Below are 27,437 nucleotides of genomic sequence, written 5' to 3'. Positions count from 1 at the left end.
AGCTGTTGAATTTGTCATTACTACCAGATACATTGCTTCTCAACTGAAATTCAGAAAACAGTAAAATACAAGAAGATAGGTACTGCCCAAATTAAATATAAGGACTATTCTATCAATTATATAGATTTTAACAATTAATAACTAATAATTCATACCGTACTATGGCTACTACCATCAAGTTAAACAACAATTAGCTTGTGTGCGTAAAACTATTAAGCTGAAACGGGACCAGTAATCAAAGCCACAATGATCCCTGTAATCACCAACCGAGGTAATTAACAAGAACACTAATTAACCGTTACAAGGTTAGTATGTGGATTAAAAGATGGTTAAGTTTTACAAACCATTAGACAAGAGATGTCATTTTAATCACATAGATACATGTTCCATGAACATGATATTTGACAGATCCCGAATAAAACATTAAATAAAATTGTGTTCATGTTATTAATATTTTCATTCAGTGTTAAATTCTAAAGTCTGAAGTATTTACCTGTTCTACATAAGAAATGTGTATGTGAGTGTTGTCTAACGCTATTCGTAAAAAGTAGTTATAACGGTAACACTTCATATACATAACTTATGCGGAGGAAGAGATGGTTTGCCAAAAGTACAATTGTCCCTCGTATTTCTATACGAGTAATAGTATCATTGGGCCCCTTGATAGAGTAAGGTTATCTGCTAGCGGTATGATTATAAGAGTAATCATATTGGATAATCTATTCAAGATCAAGAAAATATTAAGTTTGTGATGTGAATTATTACAATACAAGTAATAAATCCTAAATTACGCTCAATTCGGTTGCAAGTGTACAACCTTGTCGAGTAGTACTTAGGGATCGTCTCCACAGGGACAAGTTGAAATATCAAATCTAACATAACAATTTAATTTAGTAAAAGAAAGTAAAAAAGGTTTTTGTTTGTTCAAAGGTTGGTTTGGTTTCGATTAAAATGAATTAAACTAAAGTCTTAAAGCAAAATCTGAGTTTTTAACAAGTATGAGAAATTAGGGTTTCTTAGGGTTCCTATCCACTAGTGTTATGACTAATTGGTTTATTAAATTTGTTCTTTTAGTTATGAAGACACAGTTGGGTGTTGTAGGTACAAAGGGATATCTCTATATTAATACCATCTTTAAATTAGAATAAACGTCATCTCTCGGTACTTGGCTACCCTAATCTAAAGTCATTAAGTTCTTACTGTCCCAATAAATCTAGAAAACTATCTTTCACCTCTCGGTACTTGGCACAATTCTCTAAACTATTAGGTAAAGCCCGTATAAGACAAGCGTCACCTCTCGGTACTTAGCCTATCAAATACCCTATTCCTTATGGTCTGGACCTAATATTCAATTTCTCAATTGCAAATACCAAATCCTAGGGTTTCATGTGATTTCGATTAAGTCCTCACAATCAATTAAAATAAAGAATAGATCATAATAAAGAACAAGAATATATAAAATAAAACCAACTAAATCATAACAAAAGTTTCAAGTACAACCCTAATCTACCCTAGACGAGTCCTTAGCCTGTCATGGCTAAGATACAAATCAAATCAAAGAAAAATAGAAGAGTTCCGAAAGAAAGAAAACAAATAAAACCGATTGATCAATGATCTCTTCCTCCTTCTTCTCTCTTCTAGCTTTTCCTTGTTTTTCCTTGTTAAAACCCTAGAAATTCTGCCTAAAAAACGTCCCCCAATCTGTTCTACAGGTTCCTATTTATAGCCCCCTCTAAACCCTAGAAATAACCAACCAAAAATAGCAAATTCGGACTCTGAACCGACCTAATTGCGGGCCGCAATGTACTGTAGCAGTTAACAGACTGCGCAGAAAAAAAACTGAAGAGTCATTGCGGGCCGCAATAAAAGTCCTTGCGGGTCGCAATACATTCCTTTTATATTCTCAGGTTGTAGATCTTCTCGTTAGCTTTCCAAAAAGTGGTCACAAGCCTAAATCGGAGTTACGAGTCAAAAGTTATGGTCGTTTTAAGTTCAGACTCTATTTTTGGCTGACTGCTACAGTGCGTTGCGGGCCGCAATAAATGTTGGCAGAAGCTCATTTCTTCGTGCTAACTCACCCGTTTTGCTTCGTTAAGGTCCAAACACTTGATTACCTGTAAAACAAACATAACTAGGGCAGTAACTTGAACTTTTGGACATTTCTAACCTAATTAAACCTAATTTAAACTAATTTAACCAAAACTTGGCTTAATTTACATACCTAACCCTAGGTTTAAATAGATACAATTTTGGCTTATCAGTTTGCAAGGATGACACACACCTACCTTGAAACTGATCTGATAGCTATGAGACAAAAGAATTGACACAAGTAAATAGTTTACTGGATCGTGATATTGTACAGTATATCATCATCTGTGTAATTGGATGGTTATAATGCATATGTTAGATGCCTCCTATGATTTGTAGAAGTTAAAACAGTTTTAATTTTATTTACCAACATAACACAGATCCTATCGAGTCACACCGTATAGGAGTTAATCGGAGAATCTTATTGATTAATTATAAATTAATTATGATTAATAATAAGATGGTTATAATTAATTATACATGATATAATTAAATTATAAATGTCATGTAAAAATGACAAGAAAAAACAAAGGTTAATTTATAAGCGTACACGGTATGTTGTATAAAAGTTACCGAAACAACAACCGAGAGAAATATAATTGTTCAGAACAATTATATATATTTGATTTGGATTTTAAATGTTAATTATGGATTTAAATTATGGGCTTAAAACCCATTAAGAATTAAAGCCTTAATTAATAATTAAAGCCCAAATACAAAAGCCTAAACTAATCAAAGCTTATTGGGCTAAGGGGCAAAATGGGAATTTCACCCCATAACTGACCCTAGGAGGTCATTTTGGTCCTTTTGAAACCGCCACACTAGGCTATAAATAAGTGGTGAGGGTGAGAGAGAAATTACTAATTCACTTGATATTGAATCTGTCTGATCGATCGATAATCTATTTTCTCTCTTTCTCGGTTTCTCTCCCAAATAGTGTTTCGGGCTAGAAAAGAAAGTTATACGTAATCCATGTATAATATTTCAGGTTGTTGATTAGTAGATTTGCGAAATCAGTGAATAGTGTTTTCCCAAATTTCGCGATATTTCAGTTTTTGCTTATTAGTGAATCTGAATAACTACAAGTTTGTATTTATGTGTTTTCATCTTTTCTCGATGAATAGTGTTTTTGCATAATTATGCAGTTTACGGTATTTCTGACAAAAGAAATAAACCGCTCTCCGGTTAGTCCTGGTGGATAACCGATAGAGGCATCAGACGTCTAGTGCTCTGAGGCGAGTCGGTCTTCATTCCAATCCGAATTTGGAAACAAGGTATAAATGTTATATTAATCTATTTAATTGGTAATTAGATTAAAGTTTTAGAAATCAATCATGGAGTATATCTGTAAAGGATTAAAGGGTCATTGCAATGAAAGACTGGAGAAGGAACTCTCGGTGGTCTTTCTGGCATACCTATTTAATCCTCGGCTTAAGTTAGAAGTAAATTTTTTGTTTTACGATCTTTCCGCAGCTTAAGCCTAATGGCATTGGGTAACACCAAAACCCAACAAAAAGTCCGTGTAGAAATAGTAATCGTACACGGACTTTAGCTAAATGTCCATGTAGAAATAGTAATCGTACATGGAAATTTAGCTAAATATCCATGTAGCTTGGTAAGGAATTGTACACGGCTATTTATATAAGAAGTCTGTGTAGAAATAGTAATCGTACACAGATATGTAATGTAAAGAGTAGGGTTAAAATGCTATATTGGTTTTGTAATCCAATCATACTCCATTTTTAGAATCTGAATAGTTGATTCAAACCGCTCAACATTATTGTTATATTAAAATATGTTTAGTGATCAAATTTTATATTTTTGGATTTTTTTTTTACTTTTTTTAAGATTGGTACAAAATCATTATTTTCATATATGATTATGGACAATCCAAAATAGTGATTTTGTATCTATCTTAAAAAATAATAAAAAAATTTAAAAATATTAAATTTGGTTTATTTAATATGGAGATCAAGTTGAGTAGTTGGAATCGACTATTAGGACTTTAAAAATATAAATAAAGATGTGGACCACAATTGGAGCACAAAAACAATGATACATTTTAACCCTACTTGTCTACCCGAGAATTGATAATAACACTACTATTTTTATTTTAACACATCATTTTCAAAAAAAAAAAAATATGAACTATATTAGTTTTCTTTAAATGTCTTCTATATGTCATATCTTCCGGTCCATAATATAATTAATGTTGTAATTATTTATTAATTATTTGATTTCTATATATGTTGAATGATATTTCTTCTTTTTCTTTCTTATCTTTGCATTAAATACCTATCTCTTTCAAAGACATAATAATCCAGAAGTACGTCGAAATAACGGAGCATAAATAATTAGAAGAGAATATAACGAATTTCTGAATTTAGGAAATCAAAATAATAAACCCCGATCTTAATCACTTTTTTTTCGATGGAAACGAGAAAATAATTAAATAAATTAAGGTCTCTGATTGATAAACAAAACTTTAAATGATTCCTAAGCTCAGTTAACTTAATTGTTTTTTTAGAGGACGGGCTTTTAAATTTCTATTCGAAATATATATTTTAATATATTTCGGCCAATATATTATAATAGTCTAGTAAAATATGTTTCAAGGAAATTCAAGGAATGGTCTCTTTACTGTGAGAAGAGAAAACATAATAGCAACAGATCATGTTCTCTTTGGGGAATCCATTGTGAAAGCTGTGGCTTTTCTTTTAATTGCTTCAAAGATTCCAATTAAGAAAATCTGCACTAAACTAATGCGGCATAAACTGTGGCTCTTGCCAATTCACTTTACCAGCAACAATTAATAACTCTAGTACAAACTATCGAGGTGCAGAGCATGCATCTCAGAACATCACATTACATACATACAGTAGTCTCGCTTAGATCTTAATCAAACATCATAAACACCTAGTTAGGAAAATAAGGCTTATCTGTAGTAAACAATAGCCGATTGAAGAAGCACTCTCATAGGCCACATATTAGGTTTAATAAAATAAAGAATGGAGCTATCCATTTGAGCTTGCACTTGAGACAATATTTGCTCTATTAATTCTCTCCCCTGTCACGAAAACAGATTTCATTCCCATTATTTCTTTTGTTTCCTTTAACAGCGTTTTTACCATTTACAATTTTATTTGACAGCTCAATCTTTGCAATGTAATAATTCTGCCTATATATATGACATGTAATTCATCTTGAGATGTAATGCAATAATACAATATCAAATACCAAAATTATTCTTCATGCTCTCTCTGATTTGAATACCGATTATAAGGCTGTCAACCACAGTATCTAACTCCCGCAAGCAATACATTCTTCTCTGTTGTTCAAATAACAAACCATTTGATCCATTTTTGCTTCCACCTCTTCATCTGGCTTCTTATCCTGCAATTTTGTTCGCCCACTAGTTAAATCAAGTTCAGAGTAAAATAATTTGTAAATGCTAACTCATCCAGAGTTACCCTAAACAAAAACCTTAAACGAAAAGCACAATATTCTTTTGTCAGCCTAGGATGTGATGAGAAATTGTCGGTTTTACTTGAGAACAAGAAAAGTTGGATTTTATCTGCCAGAAAGGGAAATTTCGCATTGGTAAATGCCTTACCTTGCTAAGAAGGGTAGGGTCGACAGTAAATTTGATTGCATCAGCAGCAGCACGGGTTCTGAGATAATACATCCCAGTTTTAAGCCCCTGACATTACAAAACAGAAATGGCGTGAGTTCATAGATTAGCTTCATCAAATAAGCAAAGTATTACAAAAATAGACTTTGAGTATGGTTTTAGTCAAAAAAGTATGTAGACCAGCAATCAACCGGCCCAGTTTTTGTTTGCATCATCAAATGTATGACCTTTCTATTGCCATCCACAAATGAGACTAGGAAAGATTACCTTCGACCAAGCATGAAAGTGAAGAGATGTCAATTTTCCAAAGTTAGCCTGGTCCATGTGGATGTTGAGGCTTTGACTCTGGTCAATAAAGCAACCACGATCTACTGCCATGTCTACTATGGCTTTTTGCTTTATCTCCCATCCAGTTCTGCAAAAATCAGAAGCAGCAATACTTGACTTATTTTTTCTTCCCACACTCCACAACTAATTACTTAAAAACCTGGACACAACATTTTATCTACGCTTACCACACGCCAGCTGGGTCAAACGTGTTTTGATTACTTATGTTTGGTTGATGTTTTACGTACAGATCAACTATCAACTCTTGAGCATTAGATTAAATATTTTTAAGGTTTCTTTTTTATTTTCTTTATTTTATAACATTTTTTGTTTGGGCCTCACATCTGCCGATTAATTACCAAGAAAAAAATAATTTCAAACCAAGTACCCAAAAGCAGATGGCATCTAAAATATAAGGTACCTACCAGTGCAAAGTTAACAAATCAAGGCACATATGTTAAGCTTACTTGTAGATAGCTTTCAAATTATCAGGGATTTCAGCGATCATTTGAACAGATCCATCCTCGTAAATAATTTGATTTTTGAGTGTCGGTGTCCACAGGCCCATCTCAGTTAAGTCATGCAAGAGGTGCTTGTTTACTACAACAAACTCTCCACTGAAATTTTTATAAAAGAAAGTGTTAAACATTAGGTGTCATTAGGCTCCATCCATTTTGAATGTATCTTTGTCTTTTTTTGTTTTCTTTATCTCAGTAATTTTGTTCTTAAGTCGAGCTATTTGGTCCAAACCTCAGGTTAAAATTGAGCTAATAATAAATAGATTAAAAAAATGGGCTTAACTGAGTCAAAATTCGGTTAAACTGTGGCTTAAATTTGCATCAGCATTAATTAAGAAAGCTTAGAACTTCTAAAGAAAGTGTGTGGATACAAAACCTGAGAACTCTACGGCTGTAAATGTTGGAAGTGTAAGGCTCAAAGCATTCATTGTTACCAAGGATCTGGCTGGTTGATGCTGTGGGCATGGGGGCTACCAGAAGCGAATTTCTCAGTCCATTTTTCGAAATCAACTCCCTCACAGAAGGCCAATTCCACCTGTCTGATGGGGTTACATTCCACATGTCCGGTTGAAGTATACCCTGCAAAAATTTTAAAGCATGCTGTAAAACAAGCTCTTACTTCAGCTAAAATTCATTTACATTGGTTAGGTGCAGTGTCAGTTTGCTTCCTAGTCCAAACCTAGTGTTATTTCAGTTTCAATTGTTTTCTTGCTGTTGTCAATGTGTACTCCAATTTTTTTGTTAAGCATGAAAAAATCATTGGTGAAGGTTTGAACATTTTCTCAACTACAAAAGAAATAGGTTCTGTCAATTAGCAACAGGATGCCTCACACTATTTGGTAGTGATTCGGAAATGTGTAAGCAAATAAATACCTAACAATTCTATTGAGTCCAGTATTAGTAAATAAGGAAAATACAACGGGTTCTGTTGAAAGTCACAATAAATTATTCTTGAAAATGATAAATTGGGTAGCACTGCACTTCTAATCAGAATTATATTATAATTTGAGGAGTTTGATATGCATCTCCTAAAACCCAAAGTTGGAAAAGAAAAAGAGACAAGAAATAAAAAGAGATGTAAATGTTAACCTTGCTTGAAGGACTGCCCTTGTAGGTCTCATAAGGGCCCTCCTTGGCAGCAATCTCAGCTGATGCTTTCAGAGCGTGGTAATAAATAGTCTCAAAAATGTCCTTATTTAACACTTGAGCCTACAGAAGCACAGCAATAAAATTACAATAAACAAAGTTAACACCAAACCATTTTTTTGTATGAACACCAAATCAAATCCTGGCACTACAACACTTGGTCTATTAGCAGTATGAATGTAAAGTGATGATTGGAGAAGTACTGAGTACTAGCTTGGCTGTAATCTTTCAACATGTTTAGTTGCTCATTTGATGGTTAAATAAATAAATAACAGATTATGATCATTACTTTTCCATAATTTGGGGTTCACTAAGTGGGATTTGGGCTTATTGAGAAATTGAGAGGATTCAATACTGCATGACTATGCTCCTAGCCAGCACCTGGAACTAATATGTACCCGCTGGAATTGCAAGCCTTGTATGATAGAAAATTAAAACATTATTAAGAAATAAGCACCTCTGATGAATCAAAAGGCATTCCTAGTAAGATGAAAGTGTCAGCCAGACCCTGAACCCCAATTCCGATTGGCCTGTGTCGCATGTTCGACCTTCTTGCAGTTTCGACCGGGTAATAATTGACATCGATTATTTTGTTGAGGTTTGCAGTAATGATTGAAGTAACCTAAAAAAGTAATTTCAGTGTAACAGCTCAACAAGAAAAATGATAAAAAAAAAAAAAAAAATGCAATTATGTGGATCGTGTGGAAGTAAAAAACAAAACCTCAGCCAGCTTATCAAAGTCGAAGTATCTGTTTTGATAATTGGCACTGCCAACTACTTTAGATGGATGAGACTCCAAAGGAACCCCCTGAAACAATATTTACACACCATCAATATAAATGAACTCCAACAACAACACCCCCCCGCCCACCTGGGGCTTGTGGGGGTTAGTAAGCTTCAGTTATACATCTATGTTGTGAAGCTAAACTACAAGCTAAACTACAAACTAAACAGAAAAAAAAAAAAAAAAAAAAAAACGAAAACTCCCCAAAAATAAAAGCAAGTTCAGTTTACCTTCTCTCTGACAAAACGAGGCAAAGCAATTGATGCTAGGTTACATACTGCAGTCTCAGTTGGGCTGGTGTATTGAATGATTTCTGTGCACAAGTTCGAAGATTTGATGGTTCCCAGATTTTGTTGGTTGCTTTTTCTATTACAGGTATCCTGTAAATGGCATAAATAGCTGTCACGGTAGAACATTGGATTAACCAAGGAGAACTCTCTGGGGATTGGAGCTTGATTAAGTATTTCTACGAGTTCTTCAAAATTCACCAGTTAGCATTTCATTATCATATTAAGATCTCATAACTCTTACAAGAAGAAAGATCCTATTAAAAATCTTATTTCTGCTATCCAACTGGAAGCCCAGGAGCAGAATCTTATTTCTGCTATTCCATAATGTACATTTGGTTTGAAGACATTGGTACTGAAACTTAGTCAATTCCATACTGGAAGCCCAGGAGCAGAGTTTATTACTTTGGTAAATCTAAATAATATAATCACTCTAAGGACATAATATGTGCAGTAAATAGAACTGACATCATTATTTCAAAGTCTGAAAGCATTTGAAACGATAACATGTAATATTACCTTGTAGAGCATGTAAGGTGTTCCAGTCTCAATCTGGGCCTTTAAAATCTCAAACCAGAGATTCTGTGCAGGAATAGATTTCTTCGCCTTTCCCTAATGTTAATCAAGATTAAATCAGTAAAGCAGAGTAACTTGACAGTGTTTGTCAGTGCATATCATAACAAAAATCGAACCATTATGGAATGATATGATTTCGAGTGCTTTTCACTTTTTAAGCATTTTTATTTGAGCAGCCTTGCATTTCTATACTGGCACTTGAACATCAACTGAGTTCATAGGTAGCAGGGTCAAATCAATGACCAGACACATCAGGTCAACCAGTCCCATTTAAAATCAAAGTCTGGTATACACAAACCCCAAATTAGCATATATAGCATATCAAATCTAGTATGTGACCAGAACTAACCTTTATGATCTTGATTATTTCCCAAAGGGTCAAACCAACCTAACACCCTCGGGTCAGGTATGGTTTAAGATTTCTTATATGGTATGTGATCCGACCCAACTTAACCCAAACAATATATAAATCTTCTGTTATAACAAAAATTGATATGATGAAAAGAATCTAATTAGTATTATTCTCTTTTACAAACAGGCCTTGAGGACATTTGTTGTTATATTCCGAAATTTTAAAAACATGATTAACAAGGCTAATTTAAAATTTCACTCAAATAATAAAAAATTATTAGTTTCTTAAACTAGCGATTGGAATTTCTAAAATTTTGAGATATAATTGCATTTTTGAATTTATGAAATCAAACTGTGAAAAAATTATATATATAATATAGAACCTATAATAAATTATAATTATCCGCGAGATTCGTATATCGAAAATTCGTACAAATTCGTAAAGTTTAGAAAAAAAAATAATATGATTTGTACAAAGAAATAAATAGTATTGAGATCTAATTAAAGTTAGAAAAATACGAATTTTGCGTATACATAAATTATAAAAATAATAAATCCAAATTGATAATGAATTGTAAGAGTTAATTACATTTGCTATACAAACGGAATCTACACTCAGCAGCTGTCTGTAAAACCTCCAAAAGAGAAATACACCATTTCAGACAATATAAATTTGAAGTTGCAAGCAAATACTACTAACCTCTCTTTCATACTTTGTGTAGAGATTTTCAAAGTCTTGGCCCCAGCAGTCGGCAAGACCAGGAGCTTCATTTGGGCAAAATAGCGACCATTGGCCGTTGCTCTGGACTCTTTCCATGAACAAATCTGGCACCCATAAAGCATAAAACAGATCTCTTGCCCGATGTTCTTCCTACAGTTTTTTAGGGCTTTATCAAGTGACAAATCTAAAAGGAAATTGGAAACAGTTGGTTTAGCTTAGCCTCCGTTGCAAAGAAATAGGTTGTTGTTCAGTTCAACTTAATTATATAAGAGCTAATCATCTTGTAAAACTACTATACCAATAGAGAGAATGCTGCTTTGTGCTGACCAAAATCAAGATCGGTGGCTATTTGTTTAACTCGTATCAGTCAGGATAAGCTAAGCCATACATCAAACTTTTATATTTCAAACTGTAGCGCAATTTCTCAATGATGGTAAAGTTAATATAATAGTTCAAGTACAACATAGTGTCTTGTCAGATATATATACAATCAGCCACTATTCAACTAATAGATCAGACTTAAGAATCTCAGAGAGAATTATACCTTCCCGTGATTTTTGCGCATGTCAAGAAACTCAAAGATATCAGCATGCCACGGCTCAAGGTATACAGCAAAAGCACCTAAACAGCAGCATTTAATCAATTCAATCGAAGATCCTAATGATCCCAAAACAGGCAATGAGAAATATAAATTGCCAACCGTTGCCATCAGGGAGAAATCCAAGTGCAAGGAATTAGGGACAGTTGATCCTCTATCTTTTTCAATATTTAGCAGCTTTTAGCCAAGATTACCTTTTCTCTTACCACCGCCTTGATCAACATAGCGGGCGGTGTCATTGAGAACACGAAGCATGGGAACTATGCCGTTCGATGTTTCATTTGTGCCACGAATGTAACTTCCCATAGAGCGAATGTTGTGAACTGACATGCCAATTCCCCCCGCCGATTTGCTTATAACAGCACATTCCTTCAGAGTGTCATAGACGCCCTCAATGCTGTCCTCTTTCATGCATATAAGGAAACAACTGCTCAACTGCAAAGGAAACAAAGAATAACATTAAAAAAATGGTATAATTATAGTCTTTTAGTTCAACATGGTATAATGCAGCACTCATTTTGACAGTCGCAACTACTGCATTAATAGTTTCAGAATAGTTTCTTTATAACCATGTACCGAATATATATTCGTTTTAAACCACTACTTGGTCCATGCAATACTAGCAACCAACAGGTCAGATCAGGTAACAGAATGTGAGTACCAAACTACCCCAATTAGATACCAGTTGGATCTGGTTGTAACTTGTAACCATCCCCATTTTACTTGCCAACCTCTGGTTAAGTCCTAGATCAAGGCATAATTGTTAATTGGAGAAAAGAACCTGAGGTCTTGGGGTGCCGGAATTGAAGAGAGTCGGTGTAGCATGAGTGAACCACCTCTGAGACATGAGATGGTAGGTTTTAATAGCCGATTCAATATCATCCTTGTGAATTCCGACAGAGACTCTCATGAGCATGTGTTGCGGCCTCTCCACCACCTTACCGCTAACTTTCAAGAGGTATGACCTCTCCAAAGTCTTGAAGCCAAAAAAGTCATAGTCAAAATCTCTGTCATATATTATCTCACTGTTCAGTCGAGCTGCATTCTGAAAGAGTAAAATTATGGACTCAGTAGCAATGGCAGGATATGTTCAGTTCATGGAATTGTTATGGCAGATGTTGTGTGGAATTAAAAACATGTAAATTCAGTTATAAGGTTTAGCCAGATGATCATATCATTTCTAATTTCGAACAAATTAGTGGAATTACACAGTACAGAAAAATTTGGAATTTCCAAAGTACAACCAATTTAATCAATTCAATTTAGGATATTATCATCAACTTTGAAACAACAAAGGAAATGAGCTAATAATGGCAAAATTAAACTCATCTTGATTCAGATAGGAGAAACATGCTTGAAATAATGACCATACAATTAATACAAAGGTCTAAGACAAATCTCAACTTTTCTAATACTTACCTTCATGATTATGTCATAGACATCCTCAGCAATTAAAGGAGCCTTCTGTCCAGATCTTTCATCAAAATGATCATACATAATCTTGACCCTGCATAGATGCAGCAATCCAAATTCACAACTTCAATAAAAAAATAAGAAGGATTAGAAGAAAACAATCACAAATTGATGCTCTTACGTCTCTGAGAACAACTTTTTTGTGTTCTTGTGGAGATCAGAGACAGCAATCCTTGCAGCGAGCTGGAGGTAAGATAAAAAAAAAAATCAACAAAACCAATTATTAAAAAAAAGTTTCCTCTTCTGATCAATGCCATGTCAAGGTGCTGGAGGAATCAATACCACCTTCCAGTACCTTTGAAGTTGATACCTCCATAAAATGCCCCTCCAGTTATTTTAACCAGATAGTTCATGGGTTTAATCCTAATTTGAGCTTAAAAGTTCTAGACGTACAACCTTAATTCATTAGGAGTTGCTGGTACTCTTTTCTTTTTAAAGAACTAAAACAAAAAGAATAGCTAACCAGAAGGGCTTAATATCTAGCATTTATTGGACTTAGACATGTAATGCTTCTAATTTGTTGAGAGGAGACGAGCTGCTGTAGATCTACCATAATAATATGATCTCAGCAAGCATAATCTGAAAGTCCAATCCTCACAAAAATTATGACATTTACACAACTATTTACCAAATTGAACAAAAGATGATTCAACTACCTGAGCATAATCAGGGTGACTAGCGGTCAAGGACGCAGCAGTCTCAGCCGCCAGCTCATCAAGCTGACTAGTCATGATGCCTTTGTACAAGCCAGCACACACCTTCTGGGCAACGAGAACCACATCACAGTGGTCCTGGCTCAGGCCGTAGCTCAGCTTCTTCAGCCGTGCCGTGATCTTGTCAAAGTGCACCATCTCCTGTCGACCATCTCTCTTTACCACGTACATCCCGTTTCTGCAACTGAGGCATTTATCAAACAGGTCACGTGTACGTGGTAAACAAACACAGGTTTTGCACAAGAAAGTACTTCATAGCGAGAGCACTATGTAAACCAAAACTTGCTTATCGAACAGAGATCGAGAACGAGAAAGAGAGAAAGAAATTGTACCTGTTTTGGATAAGAAGTGGCCCAGACAAACAGTAGGGTTTCTCTTTCGAGGAAGGAGAGGGTTTTGCGCGGGATAGGGTTTGGCGCCTAGACCGGATGGTTCGGAGGAGAATTTAACAAGGAAGCGTATGGGTCACGAGAAAACAAAAAAGTGCTAATGTGATATTTTTAGACAAGAGCTTTGTTTTTAAAAATTTTTTTTTTTTTTAAATTATCCCAAATTTTTTTCTGTTGTAATTAATAAGTTAATAATGCATAAACTAGTATCGGGCCCGTGCGTTACAACGAAAACATAATATAAGATTTAACATTAAGATTGAACAAAGAGGTAAATAATAAATAACACTAAATAAATAGCAACAAGTGACTCCTATAATTTAACAACCTTCTTTGTATGTCAATGCATACAATTTTTTTTATTTCTTCATTATTGAAACAAATGAAAAATATATACTAAATTCGAAGTTGAATATGAACTAATAATTATTTTATTTCTTTATTCAATACATATGGTGGTGAAAAAAAAAATCTTATTTATTCAATTGATGATACCATAGGAATGCAATTGTCTTTATTATTTACACCAAAAATACTAAGAGAAAATTATTCGATCTATAGCAAATAGATCAAATATAACATGAAAAAAGTTCTTGAAGTATCATTGCCAGTGTTATCCTCTTCGATGTAATCCAATATTTTTAAAAATGAACAAACAAATTATGAAAAGTAGAGCTCTCTTATTCATAAAATGTGACAATTACATTTATATACAAGCTGGTCCAAAAGATCAATTTTTAAGTATATCAATTACATTTAGGAAAAGTAGACACGATATGGGAAATTTAAGACAAATATTTAGATTATATTCTTGATTTTCAACACAAGTCAAAAAGATCAGATATGGCCCGGCTCTCTTAATGGCCGTTGGATGATCTTTTCAATGATGGCACAGATACAAAATTGAGAAATTTAACGCAAAACATTATACGATTTATATTATATTCTTGATTTTCTCCACAAATTCGGAAAGATCAGATAATGTCCATAATTATTGTCGAAAATATAGCAAGAATTGTTTATAAAGATTGGATAATTTCATTGTAGAGATCTGAAGAAGATAAATAAGGAAACAAATAGCAAAATTGCTTCAAATTTAATTCTAACCAGATATCATATGCATTATGTGTGGCTGTTCGTATGGCGAGTACATTTCTAATTAAATTTAGACTTCTACATATAAAAAAATGCATTTAATCAAAAGAAGACATATTACTTGATTAGAGGGCTGAGATTAAATTCGAAATTTCATCTTTCAATCGTAGCCGTTGGCGGATCGGATACCCAACGTGCTTAATAATGAAATGGAGATATTAAGAATATTTTGATTCCGTAATATCTATCATAAAAATTGTATGGGAATATATCACAAAATGGGTTTTAGGTAAGAATGTCTTATCTATGTAAGGAAAAGATAGTCATAAAAAACTTTACTAATTAATAATATTGACTTAATCCTATTCCTTTCACATGCCTTGAATCTTATCTCATCTTATCATATCGTATCAATTGATTTGAGCAAATGGTTAACCTAGCTAGGTTATTTAATCAACCAATTGATTTGAGCAAATTTGTGATGTGAAGAAAGCATCTGCAAACGGCTCTAGACCTAATTTTAAGAAATGACAGTTTTTGTTAAAAAATATTGAAGAGATGACAGAGACATTGAAAAAGGGTCCACCCGCTCACTTTAAATATTGAAGAGATGACAGAGACATTGAAAACGAATCTTACCTTGTCTCTTAATTTGAAATGGTTAACCTAGCTAGGTTATTTACTCAACCAATTGATTTGAGCAAATTTGTGATGTGAAGAAAGCATCTGCAAACAGCTCTAGACCTAATTTTAAGAAATAACAGTTTTTGTTAAAAAATACTGAAGAGATGACAGAGACATTGAAAAAGGGTCCACCCGCTCACTCTAAAATAAGAGGAGGATATATTTAGAAGTTAGAACCCTCTTGTGATATAATCATGGGGTGGAGTTTTTGTTCAAAGGGTTTTGGACAAAATCTCATTCAAAGTCAGTTGTAAACCGTCTGATTTGTGTTAAAATTTACATGGATGGTTTAGATTTACAGAGTCATTCAGAGTTAATAAGTTTTAAATATGTCGACACAAATCTTAAAGCAAATCAAACGGTAAAGACCAGCTTTGGATGAGATTCTGTCCAAAGTGCTTTGGACAAAATCCAATTCCATAATCATGGGTTTCACCGAATTATCGAAGAGTCTTGGTAGGGGTGTCACTAACGAATTCACATCCTCTCCAATATCTGATAAGGGAATCTTTTACAATTGTAGATATGTACCGTTCTTTTTAATATGGCACAAATCTCAAAGCCCAATAATACTACCCCTTATGCTAGCCCAAATCCCAAACCGGCTGAGATTTAATCTCAAACCGTAAAGTGAGGGTAATCATCTACAATACCTGGGAGGATATGAATCCGTCACTGACACCCCTTTATCTGTTTATTCTATTGATATTGTATTCAATAAAATGGGTATGGGTAAAAAAAAATCGCTAATTTATTGGTATGGGTATGGGTAAGAATTTTTTTTCGATAGATAAATGGGTATGGTACGGGTAAAGGTTATTTTGTACTCGTTGAGTAATGGGTAATTATATAAAATAAATTATATCATGAGAAAATGTATGTATTTTATTGTAATAAAAATATTATGCTAAACATTTTACTTTTTTATTTGAATGTTTTGTTATTTAGTGAACGATTCGATATTTATGATTTTGAATTTTTTTGCTTTATAAAAAACTATTAGTTAGAGTTAATTGTATATTATATTTTAATTTTATATTAGTAATTGTAATTGCATATGTATGACATGATAAGTTTTGATGATTTATTTGTAAAAATAATAACACTATAATATTTGTATTATTTGTTATTCGCCCGCTACTGTTTCGTTACCCGCTAATCTTAAATGTTATGAGTAGGGTAGAATAAGACAAATTCTTAATGGATATGAGTAGGATATGAATAAGGTCAATTCATAGTGAGTATGGGTATGAAAATGATTTCACCCTACTTGCATTATATCCATTGACACCCCTAAGTCTTGGGCTGAAGATTTGCAATCAATCTGAGGCCTCCTCAGAGATATTAAAATTTTAAAAAATCGCATTATTCTATGAGGAGGGCTCAAATGGCTTCATTTTTTGTGCCTCCACCGTGCCTCCATTTTTAAAACGTTAATAAGTCAAAATTTAAATCATAAACTTCAAAAATAACACCGTTAGATGTGATCTATGTTCTTTTCACTATGTGCTCATAAAAAATATAACATTTTTTGTTTTGTTTATATGTGAATCAATAAGTTAAAAAATCAACGTCTAAAAATTATCCACATTAGTACATTTTTACAAGCTCTTGATGACAACAAAAACAAAGTTGAAATGTTATAACTTTTTACACGTGCATAGATAAAGGGACAATTTCATGTATATCCCTCAAAAGTTTCAATATTACATATTTATCCCTCCAAAATAAATAATTACATATTTATCCTTGAAAATCATACAAACTCACATATTTGTCCAATCTAACTCTATAACATATCAAATATCTCCAAAAATAATTAAATAATATTTTCTAAACTTAAAAAAGTTATTTGACAGTATTAATTAATAATATGTTGACTATTATGCTTTTCGTATTTGTCTCTTTAGCCCGTCTAAGTTCTCTTCTCTCTAAGGAGCCAAACCTCCCGCCTCTCTCTCTAAACGAAGATGGAAAATTAAAGCAGCGAGGGGCGGCAAAAATATGTGAGAAGGGAGGTGACTAGGGAGGGGGGGGGGATATGTGATTTGGCGCGTTTGGAGAGAGAGGCGGGGAGGTTTGGTGCCTTACATAGAAGAGATCGAAGGGCATAATGGTCAACATTTTATTAATTAATATTGTAAGATAAATTTTAAAGTTATAAAAAAATATTAATTAATTATTTTTGGAGATATTTGATATGTTATAGAGCTAGATTGGGCAAATATGTGAGTTTGTACAATTTTCAAAGATAAACATGTAATTACTGATTTTGGAGGGATAAATATGTAATATTGAAAATTTTGAGGGATACATATAAAATTCCCCCAATATAAAATGATGTAGTATACGCGTTTGGTGCTCCATGGTACATTTTAGCCATTTTGAAAATCCAAACAACCGATCCGAACCGCTCAACACGATCTCCATGTTGAAATGTGCTTGGAGACCAAATTTTACATTTTTTGAAATTTTTTTACTATTTATTAAGCCACTTTGAAAATCGCTGATCCGGTGGTCCAGAAATTTTTTCTGTTTTTTACTGTTTACCCGGATTTTCAGATTTTCAAAGTGTCTTAATAAATATTAAAAAAAATTCCAAAAAATGTAAAATTTGGTCTCCAAGCACATTTCAATATGGAGATCATATCTAACGGTTCGGATCGGTTGTTTGAACTTTCAAAATGAAAATATGGCGTGAAGTACAAACGCGTGGTGCTCCGCGTCTCACCCAAGTCCATCTCATGATGTAGAATCATATCCAACGGTTTTATTTTGATTTTGATTTTTTAAATTTTGAGTTATTAAGGTTCTTAAAAATATAGGCATGGAGACACAAAAAATGAAGATATTTGAACCCTCCACGTTAATATTAGCAGCTGTAAAACTATCAATCTTGAAATGTTTTTTTTTTGTCACGTTAGCAAAATTGAAATACAGGTACGAAATTTTTTATAAGTAATTTGAATAATGTTGCTAAATTGTTGATGCAACGAATAAATTCAAATTACAATTAAGTAATGAAGATGCTCTTATTACCAGGAAAAACCCAAAATATTTTAAGGAGAGTACAGACATTTTTTTTATCCAAAATATTTTCTAGAGTATTACTCTCCTCATTTGTAATTAGAATTGATAAGAAAATATGTAGTCCGTTGCCTGTTCGAGATCAGTTTAGAAAATGTTCGTAATTAGCTTATTTGTTTATGACTCAGCTCATTATGAGCTAGTTTAAGCTTGATCTAACTCGATTCGTTTGTCAACACGTAAGAAGATAAAACTCATTACAAAAAAAATGATAAATTTTGCTGAAGTTCATTAAATTTTGTCTTTTGTTACGAATTGATAACTCAAATTTGATTTGTTTGTTTGTAGCTGTTGAACTTTTTATTTGATTTAATCAAGTGATTCTATAACTTTTATATCCAAATTAATAACATATGACGAGTTCAGTACGTAGCTATAGAGAGACAAATCAAACTTTTTTTTCGATTCAGTAATCTATGCAAAAACTCCATACCAGATTAACAAAAAAAAACTTGACCCAAAATAATTCTACGTTCCCAGTCTCGCATTCAATTTACTGAGCCCCACAAGTATGACAAACTTCGTTTACTATTTATAATCAGTGTTTTTAAATGTGACTACACAAATGATATATAGACTGCATATACATATACAGTCTACTGCCACTCTCAAAATATCATATAATTGCATATATTTGTATTTGAATGTGCAACCGCATATGCGGTCATGTGGACACGTATGCAATTTATGTGGACCGCATAATACCCCATGTAATTCATCCAAATATTTATTAACAAAAATGATCCAAATTCAGATCCGAACAATTTTCTTAATAGAAATACAGATTGGGTATCCGGTATTAACCAAAATCCCATTCAAGTTTCTCATCCGGACTTCATCCAGTTAAGCGATTTTCCGAACCCGATCCCCGGCTTCTTTTATGCGGTCAAATTCTTCTCTTTTACATGAGTGGAATTAGGAGATGTGGAACTAAAGAGCTTTGATTACATCAAACACTCTATTATAATTTATGCGATTTCTTTCTTCTTTTATATATTAATTATTTTATTACTAAATAGCAATCAATCACATGATTTTGAGTCACCCATTAGTCATTTTTTAAACTTTTTTCATTAAATGTTGTGCCTTACCAATTGTTCGTAAAAATAAAGGAAAATTTTATAAAATGCCGCACATGTTAAAAACATCAAACATAATACCCCTCTTTTAATTTTTTTTGACAAAGTACTCTTCTGGGACTCACATTTCCCCTCCCTCCTCCTTTCTCCCCCTCCCTCTCATTTACTCCCACTAGATAGAATGATTAGTTGCATTTATTGTAATCCAAATATGTGTCCTTTAAATCTCCTCATTAATGTTTCTTTTTCTTTCTCTTCCAAATTCTGTTATAGCCATTGTTTTCCCTACTTTTAAATTAGCACTGGTTCAAAGCACCTAGAGATTTTTTCAGTACCTTGATAATATTTTTTTCAATTGAAGTAATTTTTTTGTCCATTATTCGTATTAAAATATATAAAACATGATGCAAGTGTAAACATATATACAGATCATTTGCATATTCATAGAACAATGTTGTGTGTAGGCAAATAACACTGATTTCACCTTATTAATTAAGAAATACCAACTAAATTTTTTTCCTTACATTTTACTCTGTGCATAGACATATACGATACTGTTGTTCATCCTTTCTCCAAAAAATAAATTAGAATAGTTGATTTCGTTTTATGTCATGAAAAATATTTGTTTATTGACATTATAAAATTTGTAGTCCGTTTGATTTTAATAGATGAAAAATCAACATACAGAGAATTTGAACCAAATTCCAGTCGATACTTTAATGTGTTTTTATAAAATTTTAAAATTTATAATTTTGTTGGTGATATTAAAAAAACTAATGGTTTACTTTTTGTCATGTAAAATTTTATATATCAAATTATTAATGTCACAAATAGTACTTTCATAATGTTTGTATTATTGGCAATTGTTATATATAATATGAGGAGGGTTCAAATGCACCCAAATGCACCTTATCTTTCAAATCTTTTTTTTTTTTTCAAAGTCCGAATAGTCAAACCGAACCGTTAGATGCAATCTATATATTAAGATGTGCTTGGAGACCAAATTTTACATTTTTTGAAATTTTTTTACTATTTATTAAACCACTTTGAAAATCGCTGATCCAATGGTCCAGAAAATGTAAAATCAGCGATTTTCAAAGTGGCTTAATAAATAGTAAAAAAAATCCAAAAAATGTAAAATTTGGTCTCCAAGCACATCTTAATATATATATCACATCTAACAGTTCGGATTGACTATTCGGACTTTGTAAACCGAGTTTCTTGCAAAGTAATGCGGTATCGTCAATGGTAATTGTGCTTGCATTATGGCAATGGACAACAGAAGTTGGGGCTATATGGACCGAGCTGCCGCCACATGGCGCTAAGAGCTTGTCAGAGGAGATACAACCTAATGTCGTTGTTTTCGGCAATTACACTTTGTTTTTACATGACAACCGCATCCCCGCTACCATGAGCGTCAAGGTTGAGTCTCTTACATCTTTTTAACATATACAAACTAACCAGTTACTATAGAGAAGTTAAGTTCATAAGGTTTTTATAGTTTAGCCACTTAAAAGGATGATTTTTTAAAAAAAATAGAATTAATTTTAATTATTTAAATTGAGTTGATTTTATAAAAAACACTATTGATTAGGTTTTTATGAAAAACAGCTCCATCGATTCTAGGGATCAAGAATTTAAATTTTATTCTAAGGAATATGCGTTGGTAATTTCTACTTATTCCTTCCTCCACCCATTCCTAGAATCGGTAGAGCTGTTTTTTTATAAAAATAAACTCCATAGTGTTTGTTATATTAAAATAATTAAAATTAGTTCTATTTTATTTTTAAAATCTACAAGGATTGATCCCCATCCTTATTTGGGTTTGTAAAGGAGCCTATCTACTATGGTTCAAACTCGGATTAGACAAAATGTTAAGCTAATTGTGCATTTCATACCATTAAATAAACCTTGGAGTAAAATTGGTACAAACAATTGTACCAACTTTTAAGCAAATGATTGTACAGCGAGGCTTAAACATCCATTCTTAAACTCACCAAGCCTCTTGATGAGTTTAATTTCAAAATCAATTTTATTTATTTCAAACAACGAATCCAAATTGTTAAAATCGATACATCATTTGCATGTAAAATTTATAAATTTTGAATTAATTAATTTAGTATAAAATCAAGTGGTAAAAACCAGTTTATAAGTTAATGTTAATCTATTTATTTTTCATCATCTTTTGACCGTTTGATTTTATACTAAATTAATTCGAAAATATATAAAATTTGTATAAAAACACATCCATAAATCAATTTCAGCGGTTTTACTCTTTATCTTATTGAATTTAACCAGGAATAATAAAAATAAATAAGAAGCTTTTATTGTATCGACCTTCAAATAATAAATGATATAGTACAACTATATTCTCCGAAATTTTTATTAATACCATTTTAAAAAAAAATAAACCAAAACACCATTAAAATTGGGGTATTCGAAAGATACCAAAACCTTCAAGTCAATCTGCGGCCTCTCAAAAACCTAAATATCAGTATATTACAGTGCATTTTTGCATTTTTTTTGGAGGCCTCAACCTCAATCTGCAGCTTCCAAAGAACAAGGTCGCAGATTAACTTGAAAACCCTGATATTTTCCGAATTCTTCATAATTTGTTTTTATTTTTATTTTTACAGTAATATTAATAAAAATTTCGGCTATATTTCCCTAATAGAAGTCAAGCCAGACATGGACCCAGCTTGTCCCCTGGAGGCCTGGATATATCTAGTGAGATCTTTTGGAGTCATGGATGGGCTTTTGGCCCGGCCCATTCTGAAATTCCTTTTAATCTTGCGCCTAACATAGAAATTACTTATATTAGTGTCATCCTAAAGAATTAATCAAATTATCCAATTTTGACCTCTCCAGGTTACTTCACCGTTTGGGAACATACTACACAGCAAAGATAAGGTATCTGAAGGCCAGTTTGCACTAACTACAAAGGAGCCTGGAAATTACCTGGCTTGTTTTTGGATGGATAGCAAGGAGAAAGGAATGGGTGGAAATGTCAACCTTGACTGGAAAATTGGAATTGCCACAGGAGACTGGGACTCCGTTGCTAGAATGGAGAGAATTGAGGTGCTAATTGAAACCCTAACATCCATTTATACTTCAAATTATTTGAACAACAAAATTATATTTTGAGTGAGGCTATGTTACTATGCATAGCGCGGATTGGTTCATACTGCGGATTAATATTTTATGTTTTGAAGTGTAAATAGTCGATCTGAATCGTTCAATATGATTTTTATATGAAAATATACTTACAACCAAATTTTACTATTTTTTAGAAATTTTTACTATTTTTTTAAAAAGGTAGAAAATCACTACTATTGAGTTTTGACAAGTGATTTTCTATATATCTAAAAAGTTAGTAAAATAATTCTAAAAAATGTAAAATTTAATTTACAAGTACATTTTCATATGAAGATCACGCTAAACGGTTCAAATAGATTTTTTAGACTTTGAAAATTGAGCTATTGATTTGTAGTACGGGCCAATCCATGCTATGCATAGTACCATAGTCTCACTCTTTTTTTTTAGTAAGAGAGTTGAAATAAGTCATATAATTGTTAATACTCACACAATTTTTCTTATCCGGATTAGAAACTTATGATTTTTCACACGAAAATTATATTTTCAGGTCTCAATTTATATTATATCTCACCTAGTATTTTATTATTAAAAAAATATTTTGTAAATTTGAAGATGTAAATATTGACACCAATTTAATATAACACTACCGAAAGAACTATCATAATAGTTTATTAAACATTCAATGAATTTCTTACACTGTCAGTCAGTATTTTTTTGTGGACTGGTAAATAACAAATTTGTGGCAATTATTCAAATGGGGTAATGCCTACAACCCTATCCACAATGCTTGTGCTTTTTAGTTCGGACTATTGTTCCCCACAAAATTTTAATTTGTATATATTTGTAAATACCCCTGTCCCTCCTGAGCTTTTACAATTAGAAATGAAAAACTCCAAACTGCAATAACAATTTTAAATGAGTATAAATCAATTATTTCTTTTATTTTCTGAAGAACTCAATACTTAATAGCTTTTATCATCAGTTTTATTTCTTTGTTTTAATACAATAAAACACAAGCTACAAACTTTATTTGTTTTCAACAATTTTAATCTACAAATGGTACCTAGAAAAAAATAAGAAAATTAGCATATTAGTAGTTATTTCTCAGTTCTTTTCATAGACAAAACATATATTTTAGACTAAATATAAAGCAACATCAGTATAAATAACAGAAGGGCAATTAGGTCAGTTTCCTTCCAAAAGTAGTGTTAGCTTTTGCTGAAGTTATAACAGTTAAATGAATAATGTGTCAAAAATTAGTTCCGGAAGGGGATCTGGAGATATTACATTATTCAAAATTCAAAATTTTCATTACCATAAATTTTCTATGGAAGTCCATTTCATAATAAAAAAAAGAATCAAAGATTGCATAAAAGTGACAGTGTCAGACAATTTTGCAAATTTTTTTTTTCTTTGAACAAACAATTTTGTAAGTTACTGAGTTGTTATGTGCCTATCTCTAGGGAGTAAGCCTGGATCTGCGGAAGCTAGAAACAACTGTTTCAGTTATTCGTGAGAACTTGGTGCATCTCGTAAACAGGTTAAAAATAGAGAAATTTTTCCACATTGTATCAGACAATTCCTTTACCGATGCAACAGCTGAATTGTTACAAAAAAGCCCAGTGGCATCAAAAAGTACGGGCTAGGACCCACTTTGACCCATATTTACTGGTTATTAGATCAAGGTTACAATTACAGCTTATACCAATTATGTTGGGCTTAATCCCATATATTATAAACAATGCCCTTAATTGCAAGAGTTAGTGAACCTGGTAATTTCAGCATGGATAGATGCAAAAATTCTTGAATTATGTACAATGAGTGAACTGCAACCTTTTTAATCTTGTCACGTAGGGAAAGGGATATTCGGGACATCAGTGAAAGGACCAGTGCAAGAGTTGCGTATATAAGTATAACCTCACTTTTCATTTGCATTGGTGTATCAGCTTTACAGATGTGTCATCTAGAGAATTTCTTCAGAAAGAAGAAGCCTCTCTAGATTGATTTCTAATGCGTAGAATCAGTGTTTTTGCAACTTTCTGTTAGAAATCAGATTGGATTCAGACGTCCTTTTGAACCATCTTACTGGAAGCAAATTAGAAAAGGGATCTTGTTTTTTTCTTGTTATCTTTAGCTTCCTTTTAGCAACTAATTTTGTTAGTGATCTTTTAGTGTTTTACTGTATATTACTCTTGATAAATTGGGCTCTGGTGACTTTAAGTAAGAGTTTATAAATGTTTGCACTTAGTTGTTGAACTTGTGATTACTGGTACAGTTGTACCAGATACATTGCATCTCAACTGACATTCAGAAAACAGTAAAATACAAGAAGATAGGTACTGCCCAAATTAAATATAAGGATTATTCTATCAATTATATAGATTTTAACAACTAATAACTAATAATTCATACCGTACTACCAACAGTTAAACAACAATTAGCTTGTGTGCGTAAAACTATTAAGCTGAAACAGGACCAGTAATCAAAGCCACAATGAAATCCCTGTAATCACCAACTGGGATTCGATCACAAATAGCATCCTTCAGTTTCTTTCCATATGTTTTCTCGTAATGTCGTTTCACCTCTCCCATACCAACATCTTCACTTCCTATTATCACCCTTGACAAAATCCTTTTGTCTACAGTTGCCCCCTCAATGCATGTATGCAAAATCTACAGAGAATCCCCAACAAAAGAAACATAAAATTAAAATATTGTAACAGTTTTCATGTTGGTATTGTAACAGGCTAACAAGTAACAACTGATCTCAGTACCAGTAAGGACCATTCAGTGTTAGTAACTTAGTACCTTGGAATAATACTTGGCAGGAGTATAGAAGCACTTCACTGCCAGTCTCAGTGATTGTTCAAACTCTCCACTGCTTCCCTTTAAGGTCTGCATCATTGAACTTTGAAATTAAGCAACATCATACAATAGAAATATAAGAGGAAATTTTATGGAACAAAAAATCCACAAAAGAGTAGGTTTTTTAAATTAAATATGCTATAGAAATTGCTCATTTCTTTTTCTCCTTTTATTAATTAAAATTGACAGTTGGTTTTCTGTTTTGAAGTCATGAAGATTGAAATGTATAACTGGTATGTAACAGAAAAGGCCCAATTTACACTTAAAAAACCAAACAAAATTACTTGTCAGTTCTCAGTGAACATGTATTAATTTTTAACAGCACCAATATAAAATAATACAACATTTCCCACTTATTACAAGTTTTTTTTACAAATCTTAGCATTTAATTAAGGAATATGCAAATGAATTATACCTTGGTGTACTCATGGCCATAGATGTGCTTGTAGCTGGTGAAAGCAAGTCTTAATTGAGGAATGCTTCTCTTGCTAATTATCTCCAGTATCACGGACTCGTCAACCCCTCCAGTGCCTCCTTTTCCCACCTCATGCAACCTCTTTGCGTCGCATTTTGCGATGTGCTGACTGGTGTTGTCTTGGTGAGATTGACGCGAAGTTGCCAAAGCCGCTAGAATCTATGAGTTAAATTTAAATCACAAATCTTAAAAGTCTTTAAACAATATAACTACAGTATTTTACCCTTTATTAAAAAAATAAAATGTAGTATGTGTAAAAACATTTCGTCTTCTGATTTGTCGGTTTTCGAAGACAAATGATTTATTTCTTTACTTGTGGCACATACACAATGACATTTAGACATGTGCTTGTGTGTGCATAAAAAATAATAATGGTAGATATGATATTATCAATTTTGTAAGTTTTTTAAAATTTAGAAGGGTAGATATGATATTATCAATTTTAGAGGGGGGGGATAAGTAATTTTGTGATTTTTAGGGATATACATGAAATTCCCCCTTTCATTTAAGTCGTTATCATATTCTTGTTGATTTAAAAATATCCTCTGTTCTTTTTGTGGGTTGGATTTGGACAGTACTTCCTTTGGTGAAGTGTGGTCCCAATATGATGCTCATAATTACTAAGTAGCATTACAGTAAATTAAAAATTAATAAGGTAAATAAAACACAGTTTAACCTACTCTTTGAAAAGGATGAGATGGTTCACTGGAAATGTCTTGGTCTAGGTTTCTCTTGAACTTAACCAAATAGGCTTGTTTGGTGAAGAATAGCAGATCAGATTTCCTTCTTGTGTAAATCTCAACTAGACTCTGATAGTCTACCAAGCTTCTTTCAATAGCATCCCTCACCAAAATGGCATCTCTCTCAGCTGGATCAAGCATCCAAATGTACAACATTTTGTACAACTGAGAAATTGGCATAGGAGAAAATCACAATTTAATAATTTATAGATTCAGAGGAGTAAATTGAGAAGCATATTAAATGCAATATTGGCAAAGTTTTTGGTACATTTCAAAAATTGGGTCCCACTGTACAGTGCCCTTCAAGAGGTATTACAAATAACTTAATTTGAAAACAGTGATATATGTACCTCATTTTTGGGGTTTGACATGTGTTCCCCATGGAGTCGTTCAACAAGGTCATCGTGAAACATGGCTCGGTATGTATCCTTGATTTGTCGCCTTTCTGATCGGGTTAGGTGAGCCAGGGCTGCACCCAATCGACTCAATTCATTCCATGATCTGTGGATATCTCTGCAGCTCTTCTCACATTCTGTGGTAGAATAGTTGAACTCCATGTTAATTCTAGTTTAGTTTATTAGTTCAAAGGGTGAACTGTTGTGTGCATTGATGGAATTAGGCTTTTGATATATATAGAGGTACAAATAGTGGTATGGGGCTAACAATGGTTTATTGTACCTGTCAATGCCTTGGAGACCAAGGAATTGGGACTGTC

At 32.8% G+C, this 27,437-nt stretch overlaps 3 protein-coding genes across 5 annotated transcripts; 1 reads left to right on the top strand and 2 right to left on the bottom strand.

Moving 5' to 3' along the window:
- Window positions 1-117: 117 nt before the first annotated feature.
- LOC144573806 (annexin D8-like) lies at window positions 118-27,356 on the bottom strand. Of its 2 annotated transcripts, XM_078323559.1 has the most exons (6): window positions 27,073-27,356; window positions 26,663-26,887; window positions 25,923-26,141; window positions 25,451-25,537; window positions 25,068-25,315; window positions 118-168 (listed from the first exon to the last, which is right to left on the bottom strand). In XM_078323559.1, the coding sequence occupies exons 1-5, from the start codon at window positions 27,277-27,279 to the stop codon at window positions 25,103-25,105; spliced, it is 951 nt and encodes a 316-aa protein (XP_078179685.1). In that variant the 5' UTR covers window positions 27,280-27,356; the 3' UTR covers window positions 118-168; window positions 25,068-25,102. The 2 variants fall into 2 exon arrangements, with proteins under 2 accessions (XP_078179685.1, XP_078179684.1); XM_078323558.1 differs by lacking the exon at window positions 118-168 and having other exon boundaries at window positions 24,979-25,315.
- On the bottom strand, window positions 5,342-13,683 carry LOC144573805 (ribonucleoside-diphosphate reductase large subunit-like). Of its 2 annotated transcripts, none has more exons than XM_078323556.1 (18): window positions 13,546-13,683; window positions 13,157-13,397; window positions 12,622-12,683; window positions 12,447-12,534; window positions 11,809-12,072; window positions 11,222-11,462; window positions 10,974-11,050; window positions 10,409-10,579; window positions 9,301-9,393; window positions 8,725-8,874; window positions 8,432-8,518; window positions 8,168-8,332; window positions 7,654-7,773; window positions 6,941-7,143; window positions 6,514-6,663; window positions 5,987-6,134; window positions 5,702-5,788; window positions 5,342-5,481 (listed from the first exon to the last, which is right to left on the bottom strand). In XM_078323556.1, the coding sequence occupies exons 2-18, from the start codon at window positions 13,382-13,384 to the stop codon at window positions 5,389-5,391; spliced, it is 2,427 nt and encodes an 808-aa protein (XP_078179682.1). In that variant the 5' UTR covers window positions 13,385-13,397; window positions 13,546-13,683; the 3' UTR covers window positions 5,342-5,388. The 2 variants fall into 2 exon arrangements, with proteins under 2 accessions (XP_078179682.1, XP_078179683.1); XM_078323557.1 differs by having other exon boundaries at window positions 13,157-13,391; window positions 13,546-13,682.
- On the top strand, window positions 20,793-24,647 carry LOC144573761 (transmembrane emp24 domain-containing protein p24delta3-like). Its single transcript, XM_078323510.1, has 4 exons — window positions 20,793-20,969; window positions 22,416-22,625; window positions 24,107-24,183; window positions 24,590-24,647. The coding sequence occupies exons 1-4, from the start codon at window positions 20,793-20,795 to the stop codon at window positions 24,645-24,647; spliced, it is 522 nt and encodes a 173-aa protein (XP_078179636.1).
- Window positions 27,357-27,437: the final 81 nt, after the last annotated feature.

The sequence above is a fragment of the Carex rostrata genome, chromosome 22, assembly GCF_964058835.1.
Source record: "Carex rostrata chromosome 22, lpCarRost1.2, whole genome shotgun sequence".
NCBI lineage: Eukaryota > Viridiplantae > Streptophyta > Magnoliopsida > Poales > Cyperaceae > Carex > Carex rostrata.
This window is presented reverse-complemented; position numbering and strand designations above follow the sequence as displayed.